Raw genomic sequence first — 24,815 nt, 5'->3', positions numbered from 1 at the left:
ACTGGTAGCTACATGGCAATAATCCGCTGTGTGTGAAAAACATTGACATTCCAGATTGGCATTAACTACCTGGACACTTACTTGACAACGCCTCGTTCGTTCGTTACATCACTGTATCTATGGACAATACTTTTACAATACAGTACGTCTGGTTTGTCCCATTCGAACCTAAAACGTTCAGAATATACCACACAGCAAAGCACCATATCATCAGCCAGCAATCTAACCAACATAGACTTCCACAACCCAACACCCCCAAAATCTGAAAACTTGATGTTTAGATCACGTACTAAATCTGTATATTGATCATTCTAGTGGTTGTTCACGATGAAGATAAAGAGTTGTCTCCCCGAGATTACTCTTCCGTAAACATCGAAGAAGGAGGAGGGGCACCTCAGTAGTGATAGTAAACGTATTATGTGAAGCATTTTTCTTTTTAAATATGATACCATGGTATATTTTAAAATTTTACGCCCAGAAGCATATCAAGTTCACTTCTGGAACAGCTGTGTTGCTTGTTCTCACACTGATCTTCTACAGGTAATTCGCGAGTTTGAAATGAGTTGGACAGGTCGCCCCTGTCATTAGCCATACTTCTTGAATGTGTTAATAATAAGTATAACATTGAGAATGAAGGACATATATTATTAATCTGTGAACAATATCATCAGTTGCGGCATAATATACTGGACACATCTACATGTAACTCTGATACTACATTTGTTAACTTAATCTCACCTCAAGACTTCAGTCAGTTGAGAAAGATTTCCTTATATTTAGATAAGGTCCAGCAAGTTATTGACAGGAGTAATAAGTAATTTATATAAATTTTCCATGGCTTTATAATGTATTTTGTACAATGTGCAGAATTTATATGTCAATATGATTGTATTTTGGGCCAGTGGCCTTTATACTGAATAAATATCTGTCTGTCTGTCTGTCTGAATGTGTTAATACCACCTATTTTTATGAGAATAGTGTGATTGGTGGCTTCTCTGTATCTGAGAACTATTGCTAATACACTACTCATTTGACAGTCATTGTAACCATTGTCTCTGATTACAACCATGCTTGGTTGACAGGCTTGTAACAAAATAACCAAACTTATAGCATACTTCACTTGTAAATTCTCCACCTGGCCTCATCCTATTATGTGCTTCTTGTTATCAATCACCTGAGCACTGCTCTTAATGTTAATCTGCTGCTTGTCACAAGATCCTATGCACATACACCTCTCATCAACCTTTTTGTTGTCAGTACCATGATCCACTTTTAATTTGATGATGTTGGGAAAGTCACCCTATATAATTCATGAAGATCATTAGTTAATTTGCTTGCATGAGTATAAACAGTATCAGGCAATGTGAATATTGTGAAAACCCATGTATATTTTCATGCATAAAAGCATAGAGTTTGATTTTAGATTCACCAGTCTCTATGAATTTTAATTAACCTTGGGTTAGCACAGTTAGAATCTTCACTTGGGGTAATACTTGTAAGCATATTCTACTCAATTGAATAAAGTTAAATTATTTTGTAAAACTGGTTTCCTTCAGGACTTATATTTTTATAAGTTGGATCAGAAAATATTTGGAAAATTGAGTGTAGGTGTACAAAAAAACTTAATATATATATTATGATTTCAACTTCCAAATTAGTACTGTTATTGATGGAGAGTTTGTTTTAGTTTTACTCTGCAGAATTTCATCAATGATTATGAAATTGTTGGGAATATTTACCTAATTAATGTTGAGTACAAGGTGTATGTAGATCATCATGTATGTAGGAAGTGTGATAGCAGACATCCTGTTGGTCTGTTGCTGTTGCAGTGTTTCATAGTAGATCTTGCATGTGATAAAATGCAAAATATTAGAAAGTATTAGCCAACAATTTTTGTATATATTTTGGACATGTAACCAGTTCCCAACACAAATATTTCAAGTTTGATGTGGACTGAAAAACATGATGACATGATGTGTTTTTGTTGTCCCCTGCCGCAGCGCGGAACTATGTTTTCAGCAGTGTCCGTCCGTCCGTACGTCTGTCTGTACGTATGTACTTCCCGATTCTTGTTAACGCGGTATCTCATGAACTGTTGTACCCAATGTCTTCAAATTTGGTGTCAGCCTACATTGGGGGATTACGCAGACACCAGTCGATTTGCGTGACCTTGACCTTATTTTCAAGGTCACCACGACACTTTGACCACTTTTCCAACTCTTGTTAACGCGATATCTCATGAACTGTTGTACCCAATGTCTTCAAATTTGGTGTCAGCCTACATTGGGGTATTACGAAGACACCAGTCGATTTGCGTGACCTTGACCTTATTTTCAAGGTCACCACGACACTTTGACCACTTTTCCAACTCTTGTTAACGCGATATCTCATGAACTGTTGTACCCAATGTCTTCAAATATGGTGTCAGCCTACATTGGGGTATTACGAAGACACCAGTCGATTTGCGTGACCTTGACCTTATTTTCAATGTCACCACAACAATTTGAACACTTTTCCAACTCTTCTTAACACGGCATATTATGGACTGTTGTACCCAATGTCTTCAAATTTGGTAACAGCATACATTGGGGGATTACGCAGACACCAGTTGATTTAGGTGACCATGACCTTATTTTCAAGGTCACCATGACACTTTGACCACTTTTCCAACTCTTGTTAACGCGATATCTCATGAACTGTTGTACCCAATGTCTTCAAATTTGGTGTCAGCCTACATTGGGGGATTACGCAGACACAAGTCGATTTGCGTGACCTTGACCTTATTTTCAAGATCACCACGACACTTTGACCACTTTTCCAACTCTTGTTAACGCGATATCTCATGTGGTGACAGCATACATTGGAGTATTACACAGACACCAGTTTATTTGGGTAACCTTGACCTTATCTTCAAGGTCACCACAATACTTTGACCGCTTTTTAAAAAACCCATAAAAAACATTGCACCCAATGTTTGAAGTATGTTGACAGCCTACATTGGGTGATTATGCAGACACCAGTCATTTCAGGCATCTTGTATGTGACCCAAAAATAAAAAGTAGTAAATATAGATTTTCCATTCTTTAGCGGCGGGGGACATTGCCATATCAGTGTCAAACACTTGTTCTTTTTAATTTTAGTCACACATGTTGATGTAGCATTGGTACAAATAACAAATGAGTGACAATTGATTCAAAGATTAATTTTTTCTTTCTATTTCATCACGAAAATTGTGAAAAAAGTATATTTTTAAACTTATCCTATCTCACGGTGAGCACTTCTCCTCCTTACTTTGACCATGGCGTTGAAACATGCTGTAGGCAAAGTTGAACAAACAGAGCTACAGATAACTTTTTGGGTTATTGAGTTATGTACTCTCAATTTGGTATCCTAATTTTCCTTTGAGTAACCAAATAAATTGTACCCACCTCACTCAAACTTATTTGGGTATTTTGCCATGTTTCATTAATTGTAAAAATGTAATAATGTTTTAATGTTGGTTTACGTCTTTGTTATTTATATTTGATTTGTAATATTTGAAACGATGAGAAAGACTGCAAGTTGCCAAGTTCATGTACTGAAATAGAACCTCTCAATATATCTCAATTATTTTATCTTTTTTGTATGTACGCATGTAAGATCAAATTTATTGAGTATTTACAAAAATTCAAGCGTACTTCAGTCTAAGTAAACGTAGACTCAGTATTATTCGTTACACTGCTTATAATGAGTCTAACAAACCCTAGTAGAAGGTCGCGTCAGCTAACCTTTTCAATTGACCAATCAGAACACGGCTTACCAAATTGCGAAAGTTGACATTCGCATGTACCTTTTGAACTTTTACCTCGAAAAAGTTTGTACTCAAACAATTCAGAATGCTATTTTCCATACGATCACTTCCGAGTGATGCACATGGAGCACGACACAACAGTGAGTAAACAGTTGCTGAAAATAGCGTTTTTGTCAATATTCAAGGATGTCAGCTTGCGGAAATATTAGTTAATGGTAACCATGTCATCAGAAAGCCCTAAGCTTATATATCTGTCAAGTCAAATATCTGTGTTTTATGCGGATTTCATTTGTTGAGAGATCAGTGTCAGTGACTGGGGAATTTTGTAAGTCCCGCCGAACCCTAAACAGTAGCCGTTGTCTGATTAGTTAAATCTGTTCGGCCGTCTTGCATTTGATTGGACGGTCATAGGTGGCTCAAAGGTTAGCTGACGCGACCTTTTACTAGGGCTTGTTAGACTCAGTATAAGCAGTGTAACGAATAATACTGAGCCTAAGTTTACTTGACTGAGCATAGTTGTACGCAATAGACTTAACAAGAATTGAGTTTTCACATAAATATTTGCGTAATTTACGCAGCTTATCTGTACCTCTGAACAAATCTTATGGCCTCTCTCCAACCCGATCGCTTCCCACCGATCCCTGTAAAGCTTCTAAGTGCTCAAGACGGTCACGTGACATCCCACTGCAGTCATTCTCTTACTTGTTGCCCACAGGTTTGGACGTGTGTAGGCTCTGTCTGCCATTCTTCTTTTTTCTTAATAAGGGAAGAAGTAATTGTTCTACATGGAAGAGGAAACATTGTGATAGGTGTAGAAAACACTTTTCTGCTGCAGAACCCATTTCATTATGCGTGGATTGCATTGGTTGGTGCGATTGGTCTCATCGTTGCTCTTACTGTCCGAACTTAGATGATGCTTTTACTGCTTATCGTAAGGTTGAAAGCAGGCGAGTGGCATACAGGGACCATGGGAAACCATCTGAGGGTCTCTCAGCTTCTAGCAATCTAAGTGGGATCATCCTTATAAGCCTGCTCGGCTTTCTTCACCATCCCCGCAGGATGATGTTTTAGACAATCAGTCGGACTCCTATCTTAGTGAAAATCTACCACGTTTATTCTGTCCTCATAGTCCAGTTACTAGACATGCTGATTCTCCTACTAGAGTGGTGGTGTTTCATACTTCGCCTTTCCAGCAACGTTGAACGGCTCTCGTGACATCTGTTCAGCTCAAGGAACGCCAGTATCAGCCCCAAGTGACAGTGTGTCTCACTTTTCTGGTTCGGTGATCTCTGTTTCTACGGTCACTTATTGTAGTGTGGACTTACGATCGGCCTCCAGTGCTGTTTTCCAGTTCGACGATTCCCCTTAGTTTGATACTTCCAATTGGTACAACAACTCCATTCATTACGGAGCATCAACCCAGATTGGCGCTCCCACTAGGTTCGGTGCTTCAGACTAGTGTGCCACTCATGGTTGGTTCAGTGCTTCCATTCAGTTCAACAATCTCAGCGATCCCTACCAGTTCAGCAATCCCTGCAGTGCGGCGATACCTACCACTTCAGCGATCCTTTCTAGTTCGGCGATCCCTACCAGTTCGGTGATCCCTCCTGGCGTTCCGGCCTATGACTTCTGTGGTGATTCATCACCAACCACCTTTGGTGATCCCTCTTTAGACTGCTTCGGCGACTTACCCCCTTTGTCTCGGCCACTGCATCTCAGCCTTCAAACTTGACATTAGGTTTGGCGAAGCTGTCTGCTTTGGCGATCCGATTCATTTCCTCTTATTCGTCACAGGCTACTTCTTGAGTGCCGCAGCCGAACCTACCAGTGTCTTGAGGTTATTCCCAAGATACACAACTTTGCCTTCTCATGGACTTTGACTTGATGCTACAAGTCTTGGCAACGGCTTTGAAATAAGTACAGCAACTAGGCGCGTTTCCATATCAGTATTGTCAAGTCCTACTGCCGAGTTCACCAATCTCACTAGTCAATGTTTGACGATTCCCCTCTCCTTCCTCCATGGGGAGACCCCTTCATTGTATCCACACTCAGCTGGGGCTACTAACTACCTATTTTAATTACCGCTGACAAGCGATACGTTCAGCGAATGTACCCCTCAGCACTGACACCAGCTCTACAGACCACTATTAATGGGGATACTCTCGGTTGATATTTCTTTGACTGGCTTTTAACCAACATTATGATACACATCACTTCTGTTTGAGTCTTACATTGCCAACTGTCTACTAGCACATCCTCCTATACCTTCTACATTTCCCCACCAGCTCTTGTAGATTCTCTACTTATGAAATTAGAACTGTTCTCACCTTCATATGCGTGCTCTCAGTGTACCGTCTTTGCATCTAATATCATGGAGGTCAGCCTAACAATGCACCGGTGACATCATACAGGGAGTTGACTGGAGGTACACCGGTAGTACTTCGGAACTCAATAGATGACTATGCTGGTTACTATACAGTTTCACTGTATTATCACATGGGAAATATTTGTGTGTGCTAAGTTTCAACTACATATTTGACAGAATGCAAAGACTGCGCAGCGGATTTATGCCATTGACAGAGAATTACTGCATTCTGCGAATTACCAAAGAGAGCAGTGAGGCGCAAGCCAGGGGAGTACTACATTCTGCGAAACAACAAATAGCAGTGAAGTGTGAGACAGGCAGCGTTATAGCGAGGCAGTGAGACAGTGATCTCGTTTTAGTGCAGCATTCATTTCCCAGAACATTCAGTGGTGGCTCACCAAATCAACGCATCCCTCCTCTAGTAATTACTGTTACAACTGCCAGATTTGCAGGGGTTTACTAATGTCAGCCCCAGTTTTCCCGTCCAGAGTTTTACCATGACTATGGAAGATTCAGAGGTTTTTACGGCCATTCCTAAGGATCGCCAATCACCAAGCAGTGATCCTTCTAGCTTCATCGATTCTTCACCCTGCGTTAATGACTCGACGAATTGAATGTCTGTGTGGGAGTTTACTTGACATATAATGCCTATTCGTAGACACATCACTTTAAGAATGGGGAAATTCAACTTCACAATCTACTAGTAGCAGGACTGTGGTCATGTGACGTACTGACCCTCCACATCAACAAGCTGGAGTACAAGGCAGTTATCCCAGCAATAATACTTTGGCCTACTTTCGATTGGTCTTCTCATATGATCGGACAACTCGAGTACTCGGTGGTGGTGTGGTACATCTACCATCTTGGTTCTACATCTAGCTACTTCACCAGTTAAGATGGCTCATCAATTTTAAGAAGTCAGAACTGATCCCGACTCTATGCCTCCAGTTTATTGACACGATGTTTTGCTCCCTGAGCCCTGTTTGTCAAGATTCAACGACTGGTTCCCTTAGAACTGACTCAACCCAGAACTCTTCATCAGTGGCAAGAGCTCCTCAGTCTGCTGCCATCAGTCCAGGCTCTTACCCTCAGGAAACAACTGCGACTTCGGCCATTACAACAGTTCCTCAGACCTTATATCAGGTCCCCACACGCCAATCCTACTACATTCAATGCTCCATCCCCATCTACGACGGTGGCTGGTAGAATGAACCATTTGCAGAGGGGTCTCTTTGAGGCCGTTCGCTCCCTTTCATCACCTCTATGTGGATACTTCTCTACAAGGGTGGGGAGCTCACCTTCAGGATCTTCAAATGGCAGGGTTGTGGTCTCCTGCAGATCAGTCCTGTCACATCAACGAACTAGAGTTCAGGGCGGTTATATTGGTGATAGCCCATTGGGCTCATCTTCTACGATCAACCAGTCCACTCGTACAGTCGGACAATGCCATGGTGGTGTGGTACATCAACCAGATGGTGTCCACAGGATCACCGCAGTGGGTTCAGCAGTTCTTCCATCTCATGGACTATCACAGTCAGAGTTGATCACATACCAGGCATCGGCCATCCCCGACAGTCGATGCTACATCCTAAGATATTCAAGACTCAGTGCTTCCTGATTGCGAGCTCAGCAGTGGACCTGTTTCATCCAGATTCAACATTCAGCTACCCAGCTTCATGTTCCCGGTTCCTGGATCCGTTAGCATAGGAACGCCATGCATTAGCAATACCCTCGGGGGGCCTCAACACGTATGTGTTCCCACCACCGGCATTACTTCCATGAGTTGTACTCAAACTCCGACTCCACGTTGGCTACGTATCTGGCAGCCATCAATACAGTAATAGCCACAGCCTCGGGTACTAAAGCCTCTACTGTCTCTGAACTCCAGTCTTTATTACACTTGTTTACACCAGTCTAAGAAATTCCAGCCATTGGCTTGGGACGTCTCGGTTGTCCTCAGACATTCGCCTCAGATGAGTCCGAGCCTCTAGGGAAGAAAGATTTCGAGTGTATTACTTTCAAGACCTTCTTCCTATTGGCCCTTGCGACCGCTGCACGCATCTCAGAACTTCTTGTCTTTGATGTCAACAGAGTGCACTTTGAACGGAAGGGGCATGGCACAGTCTTTCTTGACCTAAGATGGGACTTAATTGCCAAGAATCAGTTACCTGGACAACCCGAGAGACTTTTCGTCATTCCACCACTGTCCAGGATACTGGGGCCCAACAACACAGAGGATCTCTCACTCTGTCTGGTTAGGGCATTATGAGTGTACCTTGCTGCATCTCAAGGCCGACGTAGGTTACACAAGAGACTTTTCAACCCATTGTCTCCAGCTTCATCAGCAGAAGTCTCGCGTACAACACTTGTGCTTTGGATGCGTTCAACCATCCTAAGAGCCTATGCCTACGATGACCTGCGAACTCTCACAAAACACGAGCTTTGGCTTCAACGATGGCACTACACAGCAACTGTGGAGGGTTGTTTCTGGAGGTCAGGAACGGTCTTTGCCTCACACTATCTACAAGATTTATCCGTCACTGATCTGATCTTTCGTTGGCCCATGAACGCAGATGAAGGGGCAACCTTTCTTGCGATGGTCTTGCTACCTTGTATTTCAAGAGAAGATATTGATGTCATCTTTTCTTCTTGTTCTACTTTAGTCATACTCATGTCTCTATAGACTGTGAGGCCAGTCTTGTACTTCATCCAGAGGGGGGCGACATTCCACTTACTGACCTCTACTACTGAGCAATTACGTCAGTAAAATGTTGATTTTCCAAATACCTACGGGGTTTTCAAAGTGTTCCACTCCAAAGTTCCTTTCTCATCTTGGAATGATTGATTGGTAGGCTAAACGAATTGAGCACCGGGCTGTCTTCCTTTCACCACCTTCCAGCGTGTGACTGCAGGAGATGGTTTCGAAGCAAGGACTGTCCAGATTAAGGTCTTAGACATGAATTCACTGGGGTCTTCTGAGAAATCACGGGGAAGTGGGGTTTACTTGCCAAACTGCGTCCTTTTGTCTTGAAGAAAAGTTGCGGCTAAAAACCACATTGATTTGGGACCCTATAGTCTTTGTGCTGTGTAAGCCAAGAGAAGCAACCCATCAAAAGTAATGGAGTATAGCATATCGGGAGTTGGTGCTTTCTCCAGGCCTCCTTGTGTTATTTGGCTTCACGGTTGTTATATGTTCGACACAGGGTAATCTGTGACCCACCGTCCAACGTGGGATAAATGCATACCGTGAGATAGGATAAGTTTAAACAATTGGAAATTTTAACAATAAATTGTATATTTATAATACTTCTCCTATCTCACGCGATGGATTCCCACCCAACCTTCCCCACTTCACAGATTACGAGATTGACAGCAGTGGGAGGTCATGTGACCGTCCTGAGCGTTTAGCATGCTATACAGGGATCATTAACATGCCCAAGAATGGGAACGGTGTGGAGCGATCGGTTGGAACAGAGGTCAGAAGATTTGTTCAACTTTGCCTGCAGCATGTTTCCATGCCATGGTCGAAGTAAGGAAGAGAAGTGCATACCGTGAGATATGATAAGTATTATAAATATACAATTTGTATAGTCCGTTTGGCTCAGAAGCGGACCGATTAATTGCAACCTAACTGGAAAACTACTAAACATATGATACTCGATGAAACACTGATCAAAACATCAGACCAACTCTGTGATTTATTTGCAGAATTTATGTCATACAAATAAAAAAGTTGTTTAACAAACTATCATTAAAATTTTGACACAGATCACTATGTGTTACGAGGGAGGAGTGCAGAGAAAGGGACAGCCAGGTGTTTGAGAAGCAAGTGCTGACAAAGTTATTGATTCTTTAACCTGTGCTGTGCCATCTCCATCCTCCTGCACACCTGGCTGTCCCTTTCTTTGCACTCCTCCTTCGTAACAAATAGTGAACTGTGTCAAAATTTTAATGATAGTTTGTTAAACAACTTTTCTATTTTTAGAAGATAAATTCTGCAAATAAATCACAGAGTTGGTCTGATGTTTTGATTATGATCAGCGTTTCATTGAGTATAATATGTTTAGTAGTTTTCGAGTTAGATTGCAATTCATCGGTCCGTTTTTGAGCCAAACGGACTATAGTTAAAATTTTCAAGATGTATTTGGTTTGGTAGGTCATTTGACAAGACATTGAGACTTAGATGAAACCAAGAAATTGATAAATAAGATAAGACACGACAGTCTTACTTAGCTATCTCCAAAGAATATTGGTGTCATTAATGTACCTTTTTGTTTGTCATTACAGAAGATATCCCTTTGCCGAAAGATTCTTAGTGAGGTGATATTATTTAATTTAAACATGAGTTGAACTTAGATTTCACCTTTGTTTGCTTTATCATTGCAGCTATCTGAAATGGTTTCTGGCGGTATGGTCGTTTGTGGTCGGCATGGCAGTGACCTACGTGTGTGTCAGTCCCAACACACTGCTGCCCAACCTGTTGCCTATGTACAGCAGGAAGAAAAAGGTAAGGTCTTTCATGTTATTCATATAAATGCTTTGATCGAGGATTGTCATAAAGATGAAATCATGACTGTATTTGTATGAGCATACACATGTTCAAGATTGTATATACATATTTCATTTGTTATAAGGTACACAAACACATGCACACTCACACGCCAGCACACACTCTTGCACATGCACACTCACATGCCAGCACACACTCTTGCACATGCACACTCACACGCCAGCACACACTCTTGCACATGCACACTCACACGCCAGCACACACTCTTGCACATGCTCACACACCAGCACACACCTGCACATGCACACTCACACGCCAGCACACTCTTGCACATGCACACTCACACGCCAGCACACACTCTTGCATGCACACTCACACGCCAGCACACACTCTTGCACATGCACATGCACACACTCACACGCCAGCACACACTCTTGCACATGCACACTCACATGCCAGCACACACTCTTGCACATGCACACTCACACGCCAGCACACACTCTTGCACATGCACACTCACACGCCAGCACACACTCTTGCACATGCACACTCACACGCCAGCACACACTCTTGCACATGCACACTCACACGCCAGCACACACTCTTGCACATGCACACTCTTGCACATGCGCCAGCACACACTCTCTTGCCAGCACTTGCACACACTCACACGCCAGCACACACTCTTGCACATGCACACTCACACGCCAGCACACACTCTTGCACATGCACACTCACACACCAGCACACACTCTTGCACATGCACACTCACACGCCAGCACACACTCTTGCACATGCACACACACCCTCTCTCTGTGAAAGCTGAATTGTCAGTTGAATTTGGAATGGTGTAAAACTATCTTGATTTGAAACATATAAACATGCTCCGTCTAGTGATCACATGAAGTCATATTCACAGTCGTCCTCCCAGTATGACGAGCTGACACTCATGAAGACAGTGTGCACTGTGTGTGGTCAGAGAAAGTGCCCCAGACACAGGTAATGCTCTAGTTATGCCTCATAACTGAAAAAGAATGCTTAAATTTTGTGTTGTTCATTTGTTTGTGTTTTCATGTAGTGATAATTTACATAATCTGATGTTATTCTTGTTTATTGCATTTAACATGTTGCATAACAGTGCCTTGAATTTTTAAACAATCTAAGCCCCAAGATCATCTTAAAGCTAACATAACACTTAGATGTAGTAAGGGGTAAGTTACCTCAATGCCTGTCCTAAGTAAATAAAAAATTCATGGCCATTTTTTCCACAATAAATGTTAAATGTTGTGATTGCTGATTAGTTGATCTGCAACAGTGATCAACCAAAACAATCCAGTATGTAAAATTTATCGATTCTAGAACTAATGGCTACACTTATGATCAGTTTTTATTTTAGATATATAAAGTAAAAGCAACACCTGAAATAACATGATATTCAGCTATATCATTCTGATCTGAATACAGTTTAAGGTAAAGTTTCTTCCATCTTTGCATAAAAATTCTTAGAAGTGACACTGGATAGCTTATATGTCCAGATCGGCACCATGAAAGAAAAAAACACTTGTAGCCAAATATTTTCAGTCATGTTTCTAGTATGATGACATATGATCTGAGGCATCTGGATGGTAGCTGATTTCTCACCACACCTGATAGGTTGACCCTTTCATATCAGTCAGGGATGTTTCTAGTATGATGACATATGATCTGAGGCATCTGGATGGTAGCTGTTTTCTCACCACACCTGATTGGTTGACCCTTTCATATCAGTCAGGGATGTTTCTGGTATGATGACATATGATCTGAGGCATCTGGATGGTAGCTGTTTTCTTACCACACCTGATTGGTTGACCCTTTCATATCAGTCAGGGATGTTTCTGGTATGACATATGATCTGAGGCATCTGGATGGTAGCTGTTTTCTCACCACACCTGATAGGTTGACCCTTTCATATCAGTCAAGGAGGTTCAGGATCTTATGTCTGACCCTCACTGAGAACAATCACCAGTGGAGTATTCCAAGAATACCATTACAGTAGTCAAGTTATTATGGCACCATTCTTCTTACTAAGAGATGTACTGCATCTGATGTGAAGAGATGGTGTAGAGTAAGCATGTTCTACATGGGATAATAACACTGAGAGGTTTCAGTAAATGTACACTCCAAGCCTCGTCACAATCAAACTGGAAGTTATAGGCAAGTCAACTATCATGTTTACATTAACTGTAGCATGATTTGCAAATAAACCAGCCAACAAAATGTCAGTGCTTTTGTGATTGAAGTTTAATTTGCTGAGCTACACAGCCACACACATCAGAGAGTGTGGGGTGGCTTGCAAGTAAGGGGAGACAACTGTTTCTGAGTATCATAACATGTTGCTACTTGATCTGCAGACCTGAGTTGAATATTCTCGCCTTTCAACCATGGACCAACCTTGAGATACGGCAGAAAGTGGATCAGTCCTTAGATGAGGTAAGCAGGGTTTGTAAACTGAATCAACACTTGCAATTATGAGCTAGCTACAGCTGTCTTTGTTATGTTCCAGTGATGTTTTTATGGAATGTATTTAAAGTATGATATTCCCAATCTGTATATTGGAGTATTAGGACAGTATATGGGGAGATTGTATGTGGGTAGAGAGGTAGCTGGGACATAGTATATGGGACTGATTATATTAGATAGAGTCAACACTGAGGTATACTGGATGGAGTATATGGAAAGGAAGTTTATAAAGTTTAAAAGGTGGTACATGATGAATGAAGTGTATGGGGAGGGAGGTGTATGGTGAGATGGTACATGGGGAGGGAGGTGTATGGGGAGATGGTACATGGGGAGGGAGGTGTATGGTGAGATGGTACATGGGAGGGAGGTGTATGGGGAGATGGTACATGGGAGGGAGGTGTATGGGGAGATGGTACATGGGAGGGAGGTGTATGGGGAGATGGTACATGGGAGGGAGGTGTATGGTGAGATGGTACATGGGAGGGAGGTGTATGGTGAGATGGTACATGGGAGGGAGGGTGTATGGGGAGATGGTACATAGGGGGAGGGAGGTGTATGGTGAGATGGTACATGGGAGGGAGGTGTATGGTGAGATGGTACATGGGAGGAGGTGTATGGTGAGATGGTACATGGGAGGGAGGTGTATGGGGAGATGGTACATGGGAGGGAGGTGTATGGTGAGATGGTACATGGGAGGGAGGTGTATGGTGAGATGGTACATGGGAGGGAGGTGTATGGGGAAATGGTACATGGGGAAGGAGGTGTATTGGAAGATGGTACATGGGGAGGGAGGTGTATGGTGAGATGGTACATGGGAGGGAGGTGTATGGGGAGATGGTACATGGGAGGGAAGTGTATGGTGAGATGGTACATGGGGAGGGAGGTGTATGGTGAGATGGTACATGGGAGGAGGTGTATGGGGAGATGGTACATGGGAGGGAGGTGTATGGGGAGATGGTACATGGGAGGGAGGTGTATGGGGAGATGGTACATGGGAGGGAGGTGTATGGGGAGATGGTACATGGGGAGGGAGGTGTATTGGAAGATGGTACATGGGGGGAGGGAGGTGTATGGTGAGATGGTACATGGGAGGGAGGTGTATGGGGAGATGGTACATGGGAGGGAGGAGTATGGTGAGAGATGGTACATGGGGAGGGAGGTGTATGGTGAGATGGTACATGGGAGGGAGGTGTATGGGGAAATGGTACATGGGGAGGGAGGTGTATGGTGAGATGGTACATGGGAGGGAGGTGTATGGGGAGATGGTACATGGGGGAGGGAGGTGTATGGTGAGATGGTTCATGGGAGGGAGGTGTATGGGGAGATGGTACATGGGGAGGGAGGTGTATTGGAAGATGGTACATGGGGAGGGAGGTGTATGGTGAGATGGTACATGGGAGGGAGGTGTATGGGGAGATGGTCCATGGGGAGGGAGGTGTATTGGGAGGGATGACTTTCTTCTATTCAAAGCACTGACACTGTAGATTGAATTTGTTGATTATCACTTCCTCAGGATAGTCATTGACTTAGCATTATTGTCTTTGACAGGTACACTGTTTTCCTTCTTCTAAATAACCAGAATGTAAATTCAGCTAGTAGATCAAGTGTTGACTGCACAGCTTCCATATACAAGCAGTGCTAGTGACCAACTGTTTGTCCAAGATTCAAAATGCAACACTGACAGATGTTTTAAGTTTTCTTATAGTCGTCTTGCATACCAAAAACTAACTTGAATTACCATTCATTAAAGGAGTATTTGGTAGTGTTTGCATGAGGATTTCTCATGTGGTTCAGAGTGTATTCGGACACTGTATTTGATGAGAAGAAGGTTCAATATGGGAACAGGTTTTGGATGAGAAGGAAGGTGATAAGCTCTGTATGTCCTGTTTGTTCTAATACTTTTGTTTCTTTGACTTTCAGTTTTTCAGTATTATTTTCAAGGAGTTTGTCTACACATGGTATAAGTAAGTTGCTATATTTCACCTGTTAGCATGTAGTACAATAAATGACAATACAATACGACTGTGTAGTTTCTTTATCTAACAATGTATTCAATACTGGAATCAGTCACACAACTATCATAACTTGGGGGAATCTGTACATTTCTACATAGATATATTTTGGCATTACCATCTTTCCTCTGGTAAAACTGTTATCAAGGATTCCTTGTGTATTTCTTGACCGGGTCTGTCAAAGATAGCCATGCTTTATACTTGTTTATTTCTTGTCCGTTTACATACAAGACTGCACATGAATCATGTCTGGGGTTGATGGTTGCAGGGACCTCAGCACAGATGAGGAGTTTGCAGATGAACTGAGGAGCAACATCCGATTCATTGCAGCTGTGTTTCTACGTAGAGCTAAGAAGGTACTCTCCATTTCACTTCGTAATACTTTTCCTATATATATATCATGAATATTTAACTAATCCTGCACTACTTACTTCCTGCACTTATTGTTTACGACTCGAAACGTGGCTGTGCCAGACGATTGATGTTGAAAAGCGTAGACTGCGATCACTTCCTGGTCTCGGGTAAACATCCGTCTGCGCACGCATCACCGGAAGCGTGACGTCAGCCACCTCGGATTATTGCTTTTCGCATGCCTCGCAAGACGTGTGGTTTGCCAGCTCGACTGTTTTGTATCCTATGAATTTGTGTTTATTGATAATAAACTTTCTTTTGGGTATTTTCCTTTGTTCTTCAGAGAGTGTAGGTATTACCTTTCTGTTTCGTTTTTCGTAGTACTGTTGTAGTGATGGTGTTTGTGATAAACACGGTAGTTTCATCACTATTATCGGTCACTTCGCCATTCACAACCTGTGGCTTCGATGAATTCATAGTGGCTTGTTCTTGGCTCATGGTTATATGTTATACTATCATCGTATATTATTAATAAGCCTTAATTCCGGTCTCCAGTTTATGTCAGTATTTTGTGAGACGTTGTTCTCATTTATGCTGTTCTACCCCGTTACTATAATGTTTTTTGACCGTGTGTTTGCTGGGGTTTTCTGCTATGTTGCAGTTTCTATACGGCACACGCTGTATAGTTTGTAAGGCAGGGTATCTCATAAGTGCCCTCATTCACACTGTGTGAATTGCACTTTTCGTGTTTTTCCCTTTTTTTTCACACAAGTAATGTGCCAGTTGCACTTACTTAATTAATATAACACCTACTTTTGAAGCGCCAGGTCCAACACCGACGTCGCCTGTGACAAGCATCCAGATACTTGCCACAACACTGATGTCCTCTAGCTCTAGGGCGTCTGGCGCTCCGTCTCCTTTCTCCAGGTTGCTGTTTCCAGCATGTCCTTGGCAGACATCTTACTCCTGATGCCTCAGATGCATGCGCCGCGCGACCAGCAGTCACTGGATGTTTCGACTCCCATTTGACTTGACCTAGTTAGCAGGGCAGTCTGGTACAACAGCGCCTATACAGCGCTTCTACCACATCGACTACGACCTCGGCATTCTGCAGTCGGTGTTAGCGCCTCCGTCGCAACACCAACCTGTTCCAGCGTCGTTTCTGTCTACAGGGAATGTATGATGCATCTACCTGATCCAGCGGCTGTACTGAGCTTGTAAACCCATACTTACTCCCTCCAGCACCTGTATGGCGTTTCTACCAGATCCAGCGCTTGTATGACGCCTATAAACCATACCCCCTCCAGTGCCTGTCAGGCGTTTCTACCAGATTCAGCGCCTGTACGGCGCCTATAAAAAACATCCTCACTCACTCCAACGCCTGTCCGGAGTTTCTACCAGATTCAGCACTTGTAAGGCACCTATGACACCATACTCACTCACTCACTCCAGCGTCTGTCCGGCGTATCTACCAGATCCAGTGCTTGTATGGCACCTATGACACCATACTCACTCACTCACTCCAGCGTCTGTCCGGCGTATCTACCAGATCCAGCGCGCAATGCGGCCTATAAAACCATCCTCACTCACTCCAATGCCTCCGGCGTTTCTACCAGATTCAGCACTTGTAAGGCACCTATGACACCATACTCACTCACTCACTCCAGCATCTGTCCGGCATGTCTACCAGATCCAGCGCCTGTACGGCGCCTATAAAACCATTCTCACTCACTCCAACGCCTGTCCGGCGTTTCTACCAGATCCAGTGCTTGTATGGCGCCTACAACTCCATACTCACTCACTCACTCCAGCATCTGTCCAGTTTTTCTACCAGATCCAGCACCTGTACGGCGCCTATCAAACCATCCTCACTCACTCAAATGCCTGTTCTGTTCTTTCTACCAGATACAGCATTCTACCAGATCCAGCGCCTGTACGGCGGCTCTACTGGATCTAGCGCCTATAAAATCATACTCACTCACTCCCTCATTCCAGGGCCTATACCAGATTGAGCATCTATATGAAGTAACATACTGCGTCAGCGCCTCCACATCTTCAAGAGTTTGGCAGCTGTTGGTTGCGCCACTGTCTCCACTGACCTCTACGTCGGCAGACGGACACATCTTGCCCTCGAAGACTTCAACTAATATGGTACCTATACCGGGCGTGGCGTTTACGCACTCCCTTGTCTTGAATTCATCAATAGGGCAGCCCAGGTGGATGAGGAAATTAAGCGAGTGACAGTGTTTCTTCTTACAAGGCACGATACTCAAGGAATGACGGCCCTTGATTTGGAATCCACACGGATGCTCCTTCCTATCTCAACTAAGCTTCGGTTATTAACATTGTCTCTCAAGACCTGACAGTCCGTACAGGATCGTCACCTCTCTTCTATATGCATGATGGCTTGGTAGTGGATGGTCCTCACTGTCCTTGGCGAACACTTACAGGCAGTTCTCGCCAACGCAGGTGTTATTTGAGGTCAAGGATTTTCCGGTTAGGATTCTAAGCTTCCGAGGAATCTATTTCACCAATCCAAGTCCTCGAATGCCATCTTTAATAACGAGTTCAAGGACGTCTATCGAACAGTGTGTGACTTTACTCACAGGGAGATAGCGTTGACAGCCTTCCAGCAAGTCAAACATCCCTCATTACATGAATCCAGTACCTACTATAGCCTCGACGCCACACTGTTAGGTGGGCTTGGAATCAGGCGCCGGTGCGTGGCAGGAGACGTGGTGACAAGTCTCACATCAACAAGAGAGGATATGAACGTAGCTGCGTCCCCTTTCCATTTAAGCGTACATGGCTTATATGCGAATTGCCACTGAGATATAATCCCTCTCTGCCGACCATTCTTCCAGATTCCACAAAGGTGCCTTCCTTTATGATATTTCTTCCCTCGAAGCATGATGACGCCGTGTTGGAAAAGAGTTGTTCCGAGGGAAACAACTGGATATGTCAGTTAAGGAGTAACACTTGGAAAAACTCAAGTCAATACTTTTTACTGCATTTCCCTAAAGCTAATCTTGCTTTAAAAATCGCGTGGTCTTTCCATTTAAGCCTGCCTGTCTTATATGCAAATTACCACTGAGAGATAGTCACTGTTTGTTGACTATTCTTCCAGGTGCACCGAAGATATCTTCCACCATGCTTTTTGTTCCCATGAAGCACGCCGATGCCTTGTGGGAAGAGAGTTGTTCTGGAACAACTGGGTCTGTCAGTTAAGCAGTAACACTTGGGTTAACTCCAGTCACAGCTTTTTACTGCATTTCCCTAAAGCTTATAACGCTTTAAAAATCGTGTGGTATAGACCATTTAAGACTACGTGTCTTATATATTCATACTACCACTGCCTGATCGTCACTCGCTGTCCGCTTTAGGTGCCACGCCGGTTGTTACCACCACCGCAGCGCACTTGATGACTTTGACCGAGCTGTCTTTGTTTACCTTGCGAGGCGATCCCCGCAGATGACACGCCCTCCATCCTGCCTGTCCGATAAATGTGCAGGAAGTAAGTAGTGCAGGATTAGTTAAAAATTTAGTAAAAGCTAAATATATTTTATATTTGTATACTTATCCTGCACTACTTATGATAAGGGCCCACCCTGCGCTTTCAGCTACCTCCCCTCTTCGTATTCATCTGTGGGATTTACGGCAATAATCAGAGGTGGCTGACGTCACGTTCCGGTGATGCATGCGCAGACGGATGTTTACCCAAGACCAGGAAGTGATCGCAGTCTACGCTTTTCAACATCAATCGTCTGGCACAACCACATTTTGAGTCGCAAGCAATAAGTGCAGGAAGTAAGTAGTGCAGGATAAGTATACAAATATAAAAAATATTTAGATTTTACTAATTTAGCTTATGAAGACATCTGTACCTTGTCCCTTGATATACTTTCAGCTTGACATACCGAAACTGGTAATCCGTAAACTGGTGAAGGCAGCCATAGAACACCTAGACTGCTGTATACAAGCCAAGATACATGGTGAGTTAACTGTTGTATGCACCCCAAGACACATGGTGAGTTACCTGCTGCATATAGGCCAAGACACATGGTGAGTTACCTGTTGTGTACAGGCTAAAGTACATGGTGAGTTATCTGCTCTATACAGGCCAAGATACATGGTGAGTTACTTGCTGTATACAGGCCAAGATACATGGTGAGTTACCTGTTGTGTACAGACCAAGATACATGGTGAGTTACCTGCTGTATAAAGGCCAAGATACATGGCGAGTTACCTGTTGTTTACAGGCCAAGATACATGGTGAGTTACCTGTTGTGTACAGGCCAAGATACATGGTGAGTTACCTGCTGTATAAAGGCCAAGATAGATGGTGAGTTACCTGTTGTATACAGGCCAAGATACATGTTGAGTTACCTGCTGTATACAGGCCAAGATACATGGTGAGTTACCTGCTACCTGTTGTGTACAGGCCAAGATACATGGTGAGTTACCTGCTGTATAAAGGCCAAGATACATGGTGAGTTACCTGTTGTTTACAGGCCAAGATAGATGGTGAGTTACCTGCTGTATTCAGGCTAAGATACATGGTGAGTTACCTGCTGTATACAGGCCAAGACAAATGGTGAGTTACCTGTTGTGTACAGCGAAGATACATGGTGAGTTACCTGCTGCATACAGGCCAAGATACATGGTGAGTTACCTGTTGTGTACAGGCCAAGATACATGGTGAGTTACCTGCTGTATTCAGGCTAAGATACATGGTGAGTTACCTGTTGTGTACAGGCCAAGATACATGGTGAGTTACCTGCTCTATACAGGCCAAGATACATGGTGAGTTACCTGCTGTATTCTGGCTAAGATACATGGTGAGTTACCTGTTGTGTACAGGCCAAGATACATGGTGAGTTACCTGCTCTATACAGGCCAAGATACATGGTGAGTTACCTGCTGTATAAAGGCCAAGATACATGGTGAGTTACCTGTTGTGTACAGGCCAAGAAAACATGGTGAGTACCTGTTGTATACAGGCCAAGATACATGGTGAGTTACCCGTTGTTTACAGGCCAAGATACATGGTGAGTTACCTGTTGTGTTCAGGCCAAGATACATGGTGAGTTACCTGCTGTATAAAGGCCAAGATAGATGGTGAGTTACCTGTTGTGTACAGGCAAAGACACATGGTGAGTTACCTGCTGTATAAAGGCCAAGATACATGGTGAGTTACCTGTTGTGTACAGGCCAAGATACATGGTGAGTTACCTGCTCTATACAGGCCAAGATACATGTTGAGTTATCTGCTGTATACAGGCCAAGATACATGTTGAGTTACCTGTTGTGTACAGGCCAAGACACATGGTGAGTTACCTGCTGTATACAGGCCAAGATACATGGTGAGTTACCTGTTGTGTACAGCTTAAGATACATGTTGAGTTACCTGTTACCTGTTGTGTACAGGCCAAGATACATGGTGAGTTACCTGCTGTATACAGGCCAAGATAGATGGTGAGTTACCTGCTGTATACAGCCCAAGATAGATGGTGAGTTACCTGCTGTATACATCCTAAGGTTACTCATAACTAACACACACACCTGTATATGTATATTACTATATAAATGTGGAAAACTTGAAAAGTAATGTTGACCCCCACCTTTAAGTTAACCTGTGTTTTGTCATGGGGTTGAATCATTTGAGATATCTACAGGTTGCAGCTCTCATGATGGATACTGTTCAGTATGACAGCACTGGAAGTTGCACAACATTTCCTGTTTCATCTACAGGTTGCAGCTCTCATGATGGATACTGTTCAGTATGACAGCACTGGAAGTTGCACAACATTTCCTGTTTCATCTACAGGTTGCAGCTCTCATGATGGATACTGTTCAGTATGACAGCACTGGAAGTTGCACAACATTTCCTGTTTCATCTACAGGTTGCAGCTCTCATGATGGATACTGTTCAGTATGACAGCACTGGAAGTTGCACAACATTTCCTGTTTCATCTACAGGTTGCAGCTCTCATGATGGATACTGTTCAGTATGACAGCACTGGAAGTTGCACAACATTTCCTGTTTCATCTACAGGTTGCAGCTCTCATGATGGATACTGTTCAGTATGACAGCACTGGAACTTCACAGCATTCTCCTGTGTCAGCTGAAGGTGCCACTGACTTCCAGCAGTGTGTCATTGACCTCCTCGGCAAGACGCTCATGTAGCCATGTGGAGTCGAAAAGCAGAACTGGAGTATCTCAGGAGAATGGCAGAGAGTCTCTTTCCCTACATCCTCAGACCTCAGGCCCTGCACTCCAAAGTAAGTAACACTGATAGAGAGTCTCTTTGCCCACATCCTCAGACCTCAGGCCCTGCACTTGAAGTAAGTAACACTGATAGAGAGTCTCTTTCCCTATGTCCTCAGACCTCAGGCCCTGCACTCAAAGTAAGTAACACTGATAGAGAGTCTCTTTGCCTACATCCTCAGACCTCAATATCGTGGCCCTGCACTTGAAGTAAGTAACACTGATAGAGAGTCTCTTTCCCTACATCCTCAGACCTCAGGCCCTGCACTCAAAGTAAGTAACACTGATAGAGAGTCTTTTCCTACATCCTCAGACCTCAGGCCCTGCACTCAAAGTAAGTAACACTGATAGAGAGTCTCTTTTCCTACAACCTCAGACCTCAGGCCCTGCACTTGAAGTAAGTAACACTGATAGAGAGTCTCTTTTCCCTACATCCTCAGACCTCAGGCCCTGCACTCAAAGTAAGTAACACTGATAGAGAGTCTCTTTCCCTACATCCTCAGACCTCAGGCCCTGCACTTGAAGTAAGTAACACTGATAGAGAGTCTCTTTCCCTACATCCTCAGACCTCAGGCCCTGCACTCAAAGTAAGTAACACTGATAGAGAGTCTCTTTCCCTACATCCTCAGACCTCAGGCCCTGCACTTGAAGTAAGTAACACTGATAGAGAGTCTCTTTCCCTATGTCCTCAGACCTCAGGCCCTGCACTTGAAGTAAGTAACACTGATAGAGAGTCTCTCAAAGTAAGTAACACTGATAGAGAGTTCATGCGAGGTTATCACGTTTACAGAACATTTTGACAGGAAACAGAAAACTTGACATTGTAAAACAAGTTAAGACTGAATTTGGAAGTAATCTTAGTCTTGCATCATGTCAACTGAACATTGATCATAAAAAATCTCAGACGATAGCTAAAATGTAAGAATGAATTGTTGAATATGGATGGAAAACGGAATCTGGGAGAAGACCCGCACTGCCTGATCTAGAAGAGTCTTTGTACTGTTGGTTTAAGGATGAACGATCGAAATCTACAAAATTCTTAAAAGTAAAAGATATTGCTCTTAAACAGGAGATAAGAATTTCAGACGGCGCTGAAATGCAGTGATCACTGGTTCTTTTGATTTTGTCAACGATATTCCATCACTTCAATGCTAAAATAATGCACCACGGCCAACAAGATAATCGCGGATCCTAATGTGATCAAAATTTTAACACAAGATCATTTGCACAGTGGTGAACAACTCACTTCCTTAAGCTTTGAACTCTGAAAACTGTGTGGCTCTAAATAGTGTCTGTAGAGTTATTGTCTTAGATGTCAGTCAGTCCTCTCATAATAGTTTGAAGTTCGTGTTTTGCATTAATTAGACTGTCAACTTTATCATTCACATTCACATTTACGCACTCAAGTAAACATTTCATAACTTTCAATTTTGAATTTAAAGACCAGTTTCCTGATAAAAGTTTTAAGAAGCCCATTCTTTTCATTTTATCAAAATATTATGATTTTCGAATTTAAGCCCTGGGCTTAAATATGGTTAAAATATTTCATCACTAGAACAGTGATTTTCCGTGATTTAAGCCCCGGCTTAAATATGGGAATTTCGGTATGTCCTCAGACCTCAGGCCCTGCACTCAAAGTAACACTGATAGAGAGTCTCTTTCCATACATCCTGTGACCCAACACTGATTGTCTCTTCCCTACATCCACAGACCTAAGGCCCAACGCTCAAAGTCACTGTGTTAATGGTTTCCAGATGTGTTTATTTGTGTGTTATTTGTTTACAGAAGCACCTGTGCTGTTGAGAGATGTTGGCAGGCTCGGTGCTGTTGCCTCTGCGTAGATGCTGTTGCTAACCCGGTCTGTATGACTACTGTACTGTGACTTGATTCATGTTCTATAACTGTAACAGATGTACATACATCATAAGTGATACTGATTGTATTCCTAAAATGTACATTTGAGCATACAAGTTACAACTAAATAGATTTGAGTGTTCAAGATACTTCCTTCCTTGTTGCAGGACTTGGTAAACAACTTGATCCTCATCTTCTTGGATGATACTCCTGTGAGTATCCTCATATCTCATGTCTGTGTCTTTATTGAGGTGCAATAACAAGTTTCCAAGATATTTGTCTGACTGATTGGATTTGCCAGAGATCCTGTTAAATGTTTTTGTGTTGATGTAATGATATCTGAGAGGGAGTGAGGGACTGACATGATTTTCACGCTTCAGAATATGCAAACAACATACCTGCTGTAACAAATCCTATCTTTTCCCCAATAAGAGGTTGTCTGAAGATACATCACATTCTGATACACAAGTTGCCTTATTGTTAACCCCGATGGAAGTTACAAGATATCTGATTCTGCAATATTTCATTGACTGTTACTGTTGTACTTTCAGCCCCTGAAGCCCAGGAGCTCCATCTCCCATGGTGCCCTTTCTTGGAGTCTTTGCTCAGCCTCTGAACCAGAACAAGTCTGTAAGTGGTCCAGATTCACAAGACTGCAGCTGTTTTCATTATCCATTCAGTTCAGTATGCTAGCACAGTTAACTACCACTATCATAAGTCTTTGTTAGGTGGTGAAAGTTGCAGCACTATCATTCAGCGCCTAAAGGGAGCCCTCACTTCACTGAGCCTTCATGGTATTATACCTAATAAACTGAATAGCAATAAACAGAGGTTGTCCATTAGAATTCATATAGTATTATTTCAGAGGTAAAGTTGTCCATTAAGTCATATAGTATTACCCCTGTATATACTATGTCACTTTGTGGACAACAACCCTCAGGGGTAAACTATATGACTTTAATGTTTTCTTTCAACCTCTGAGGTAATACTATATGACTTTGTGGACAACAACCTCTGGGGTAATACTATATGACTTTGTGGACAACAACATCTGGGATAATACTATATGACTTTGTGGACAACAACCTCTGGGGTAATACTATATGACTTTGTGGACAACAACATCTGGACAACAACCTCTGGGGTAATACTATATGACTTTGTGG

General features: G+C 42.9%; 1 protein-coding gene across 1 annotated transcript in view; it reads left to right on the top strand.

The window, feature by feature from the left end:
* The first annotated feature begins 371 nt into the window (after nucleotides 1-371).
* Nucleotides 372-24,815, top strand: part of LOC124277705 (sorting nexin-14-like) — a 121,307-nt gene continuing 96,863 nt past the window's right edge. The window contains exons 1-7 of the mRNA XM_046713433.1: nucleotides 372-540; nucleotides 10,542-10,662; nucleotides 11,585-11,664; nucleotides 13,056-13,134; nucleotides 15,085-15,128; nucleotides 15,445-15,532; nucleotides 19,435-19,519. Of these exons, the coding sequence (XP_046569389.1) occupies nucleotides 443-540; nucleotides 10,542-10,662; nucleotides 11,585-11,664; nucleotides 13,056-13,134; nucleotides 15,085-15,128; nucleotides 15,445-15,532; nucleotides 19,435-19,519 (595 nt within the window). The 5' untranslated portion in view covers nucleotides 372-442. The remainder of the gene's footprint in view (nucleotides 541-10,541; nucleotides 10,663-11,584; nucleotides 11,665-13,055; nucleotides 13,135-15,084; nucleotides 15,129-15,444; nucleotides 15,533-19,434; nucleotides 19,520-24,815) is intronic.

The sequence above is a fragment of the Haliotis rubra genome, unplaced genomic scaffold (genome assembly GCF_003918875.1).
Source record: "Haliotis rubra isolate DU_JTF1 unplaced genomic scaffold, ASM391887v1 Scf226, whole genome shotgun sequence".
Classification (NCBI taxonomy): Eukaryota; Metazoa; Mollusca; class Gastropoda; order Lepetellida; family Haliotidae; genus Haliotis; species Haliotis rubra.
Note: the sequence above shows the minus strand (reverse complement) of the source record. Positions and strands in the feature narration are given on the sequence as shown.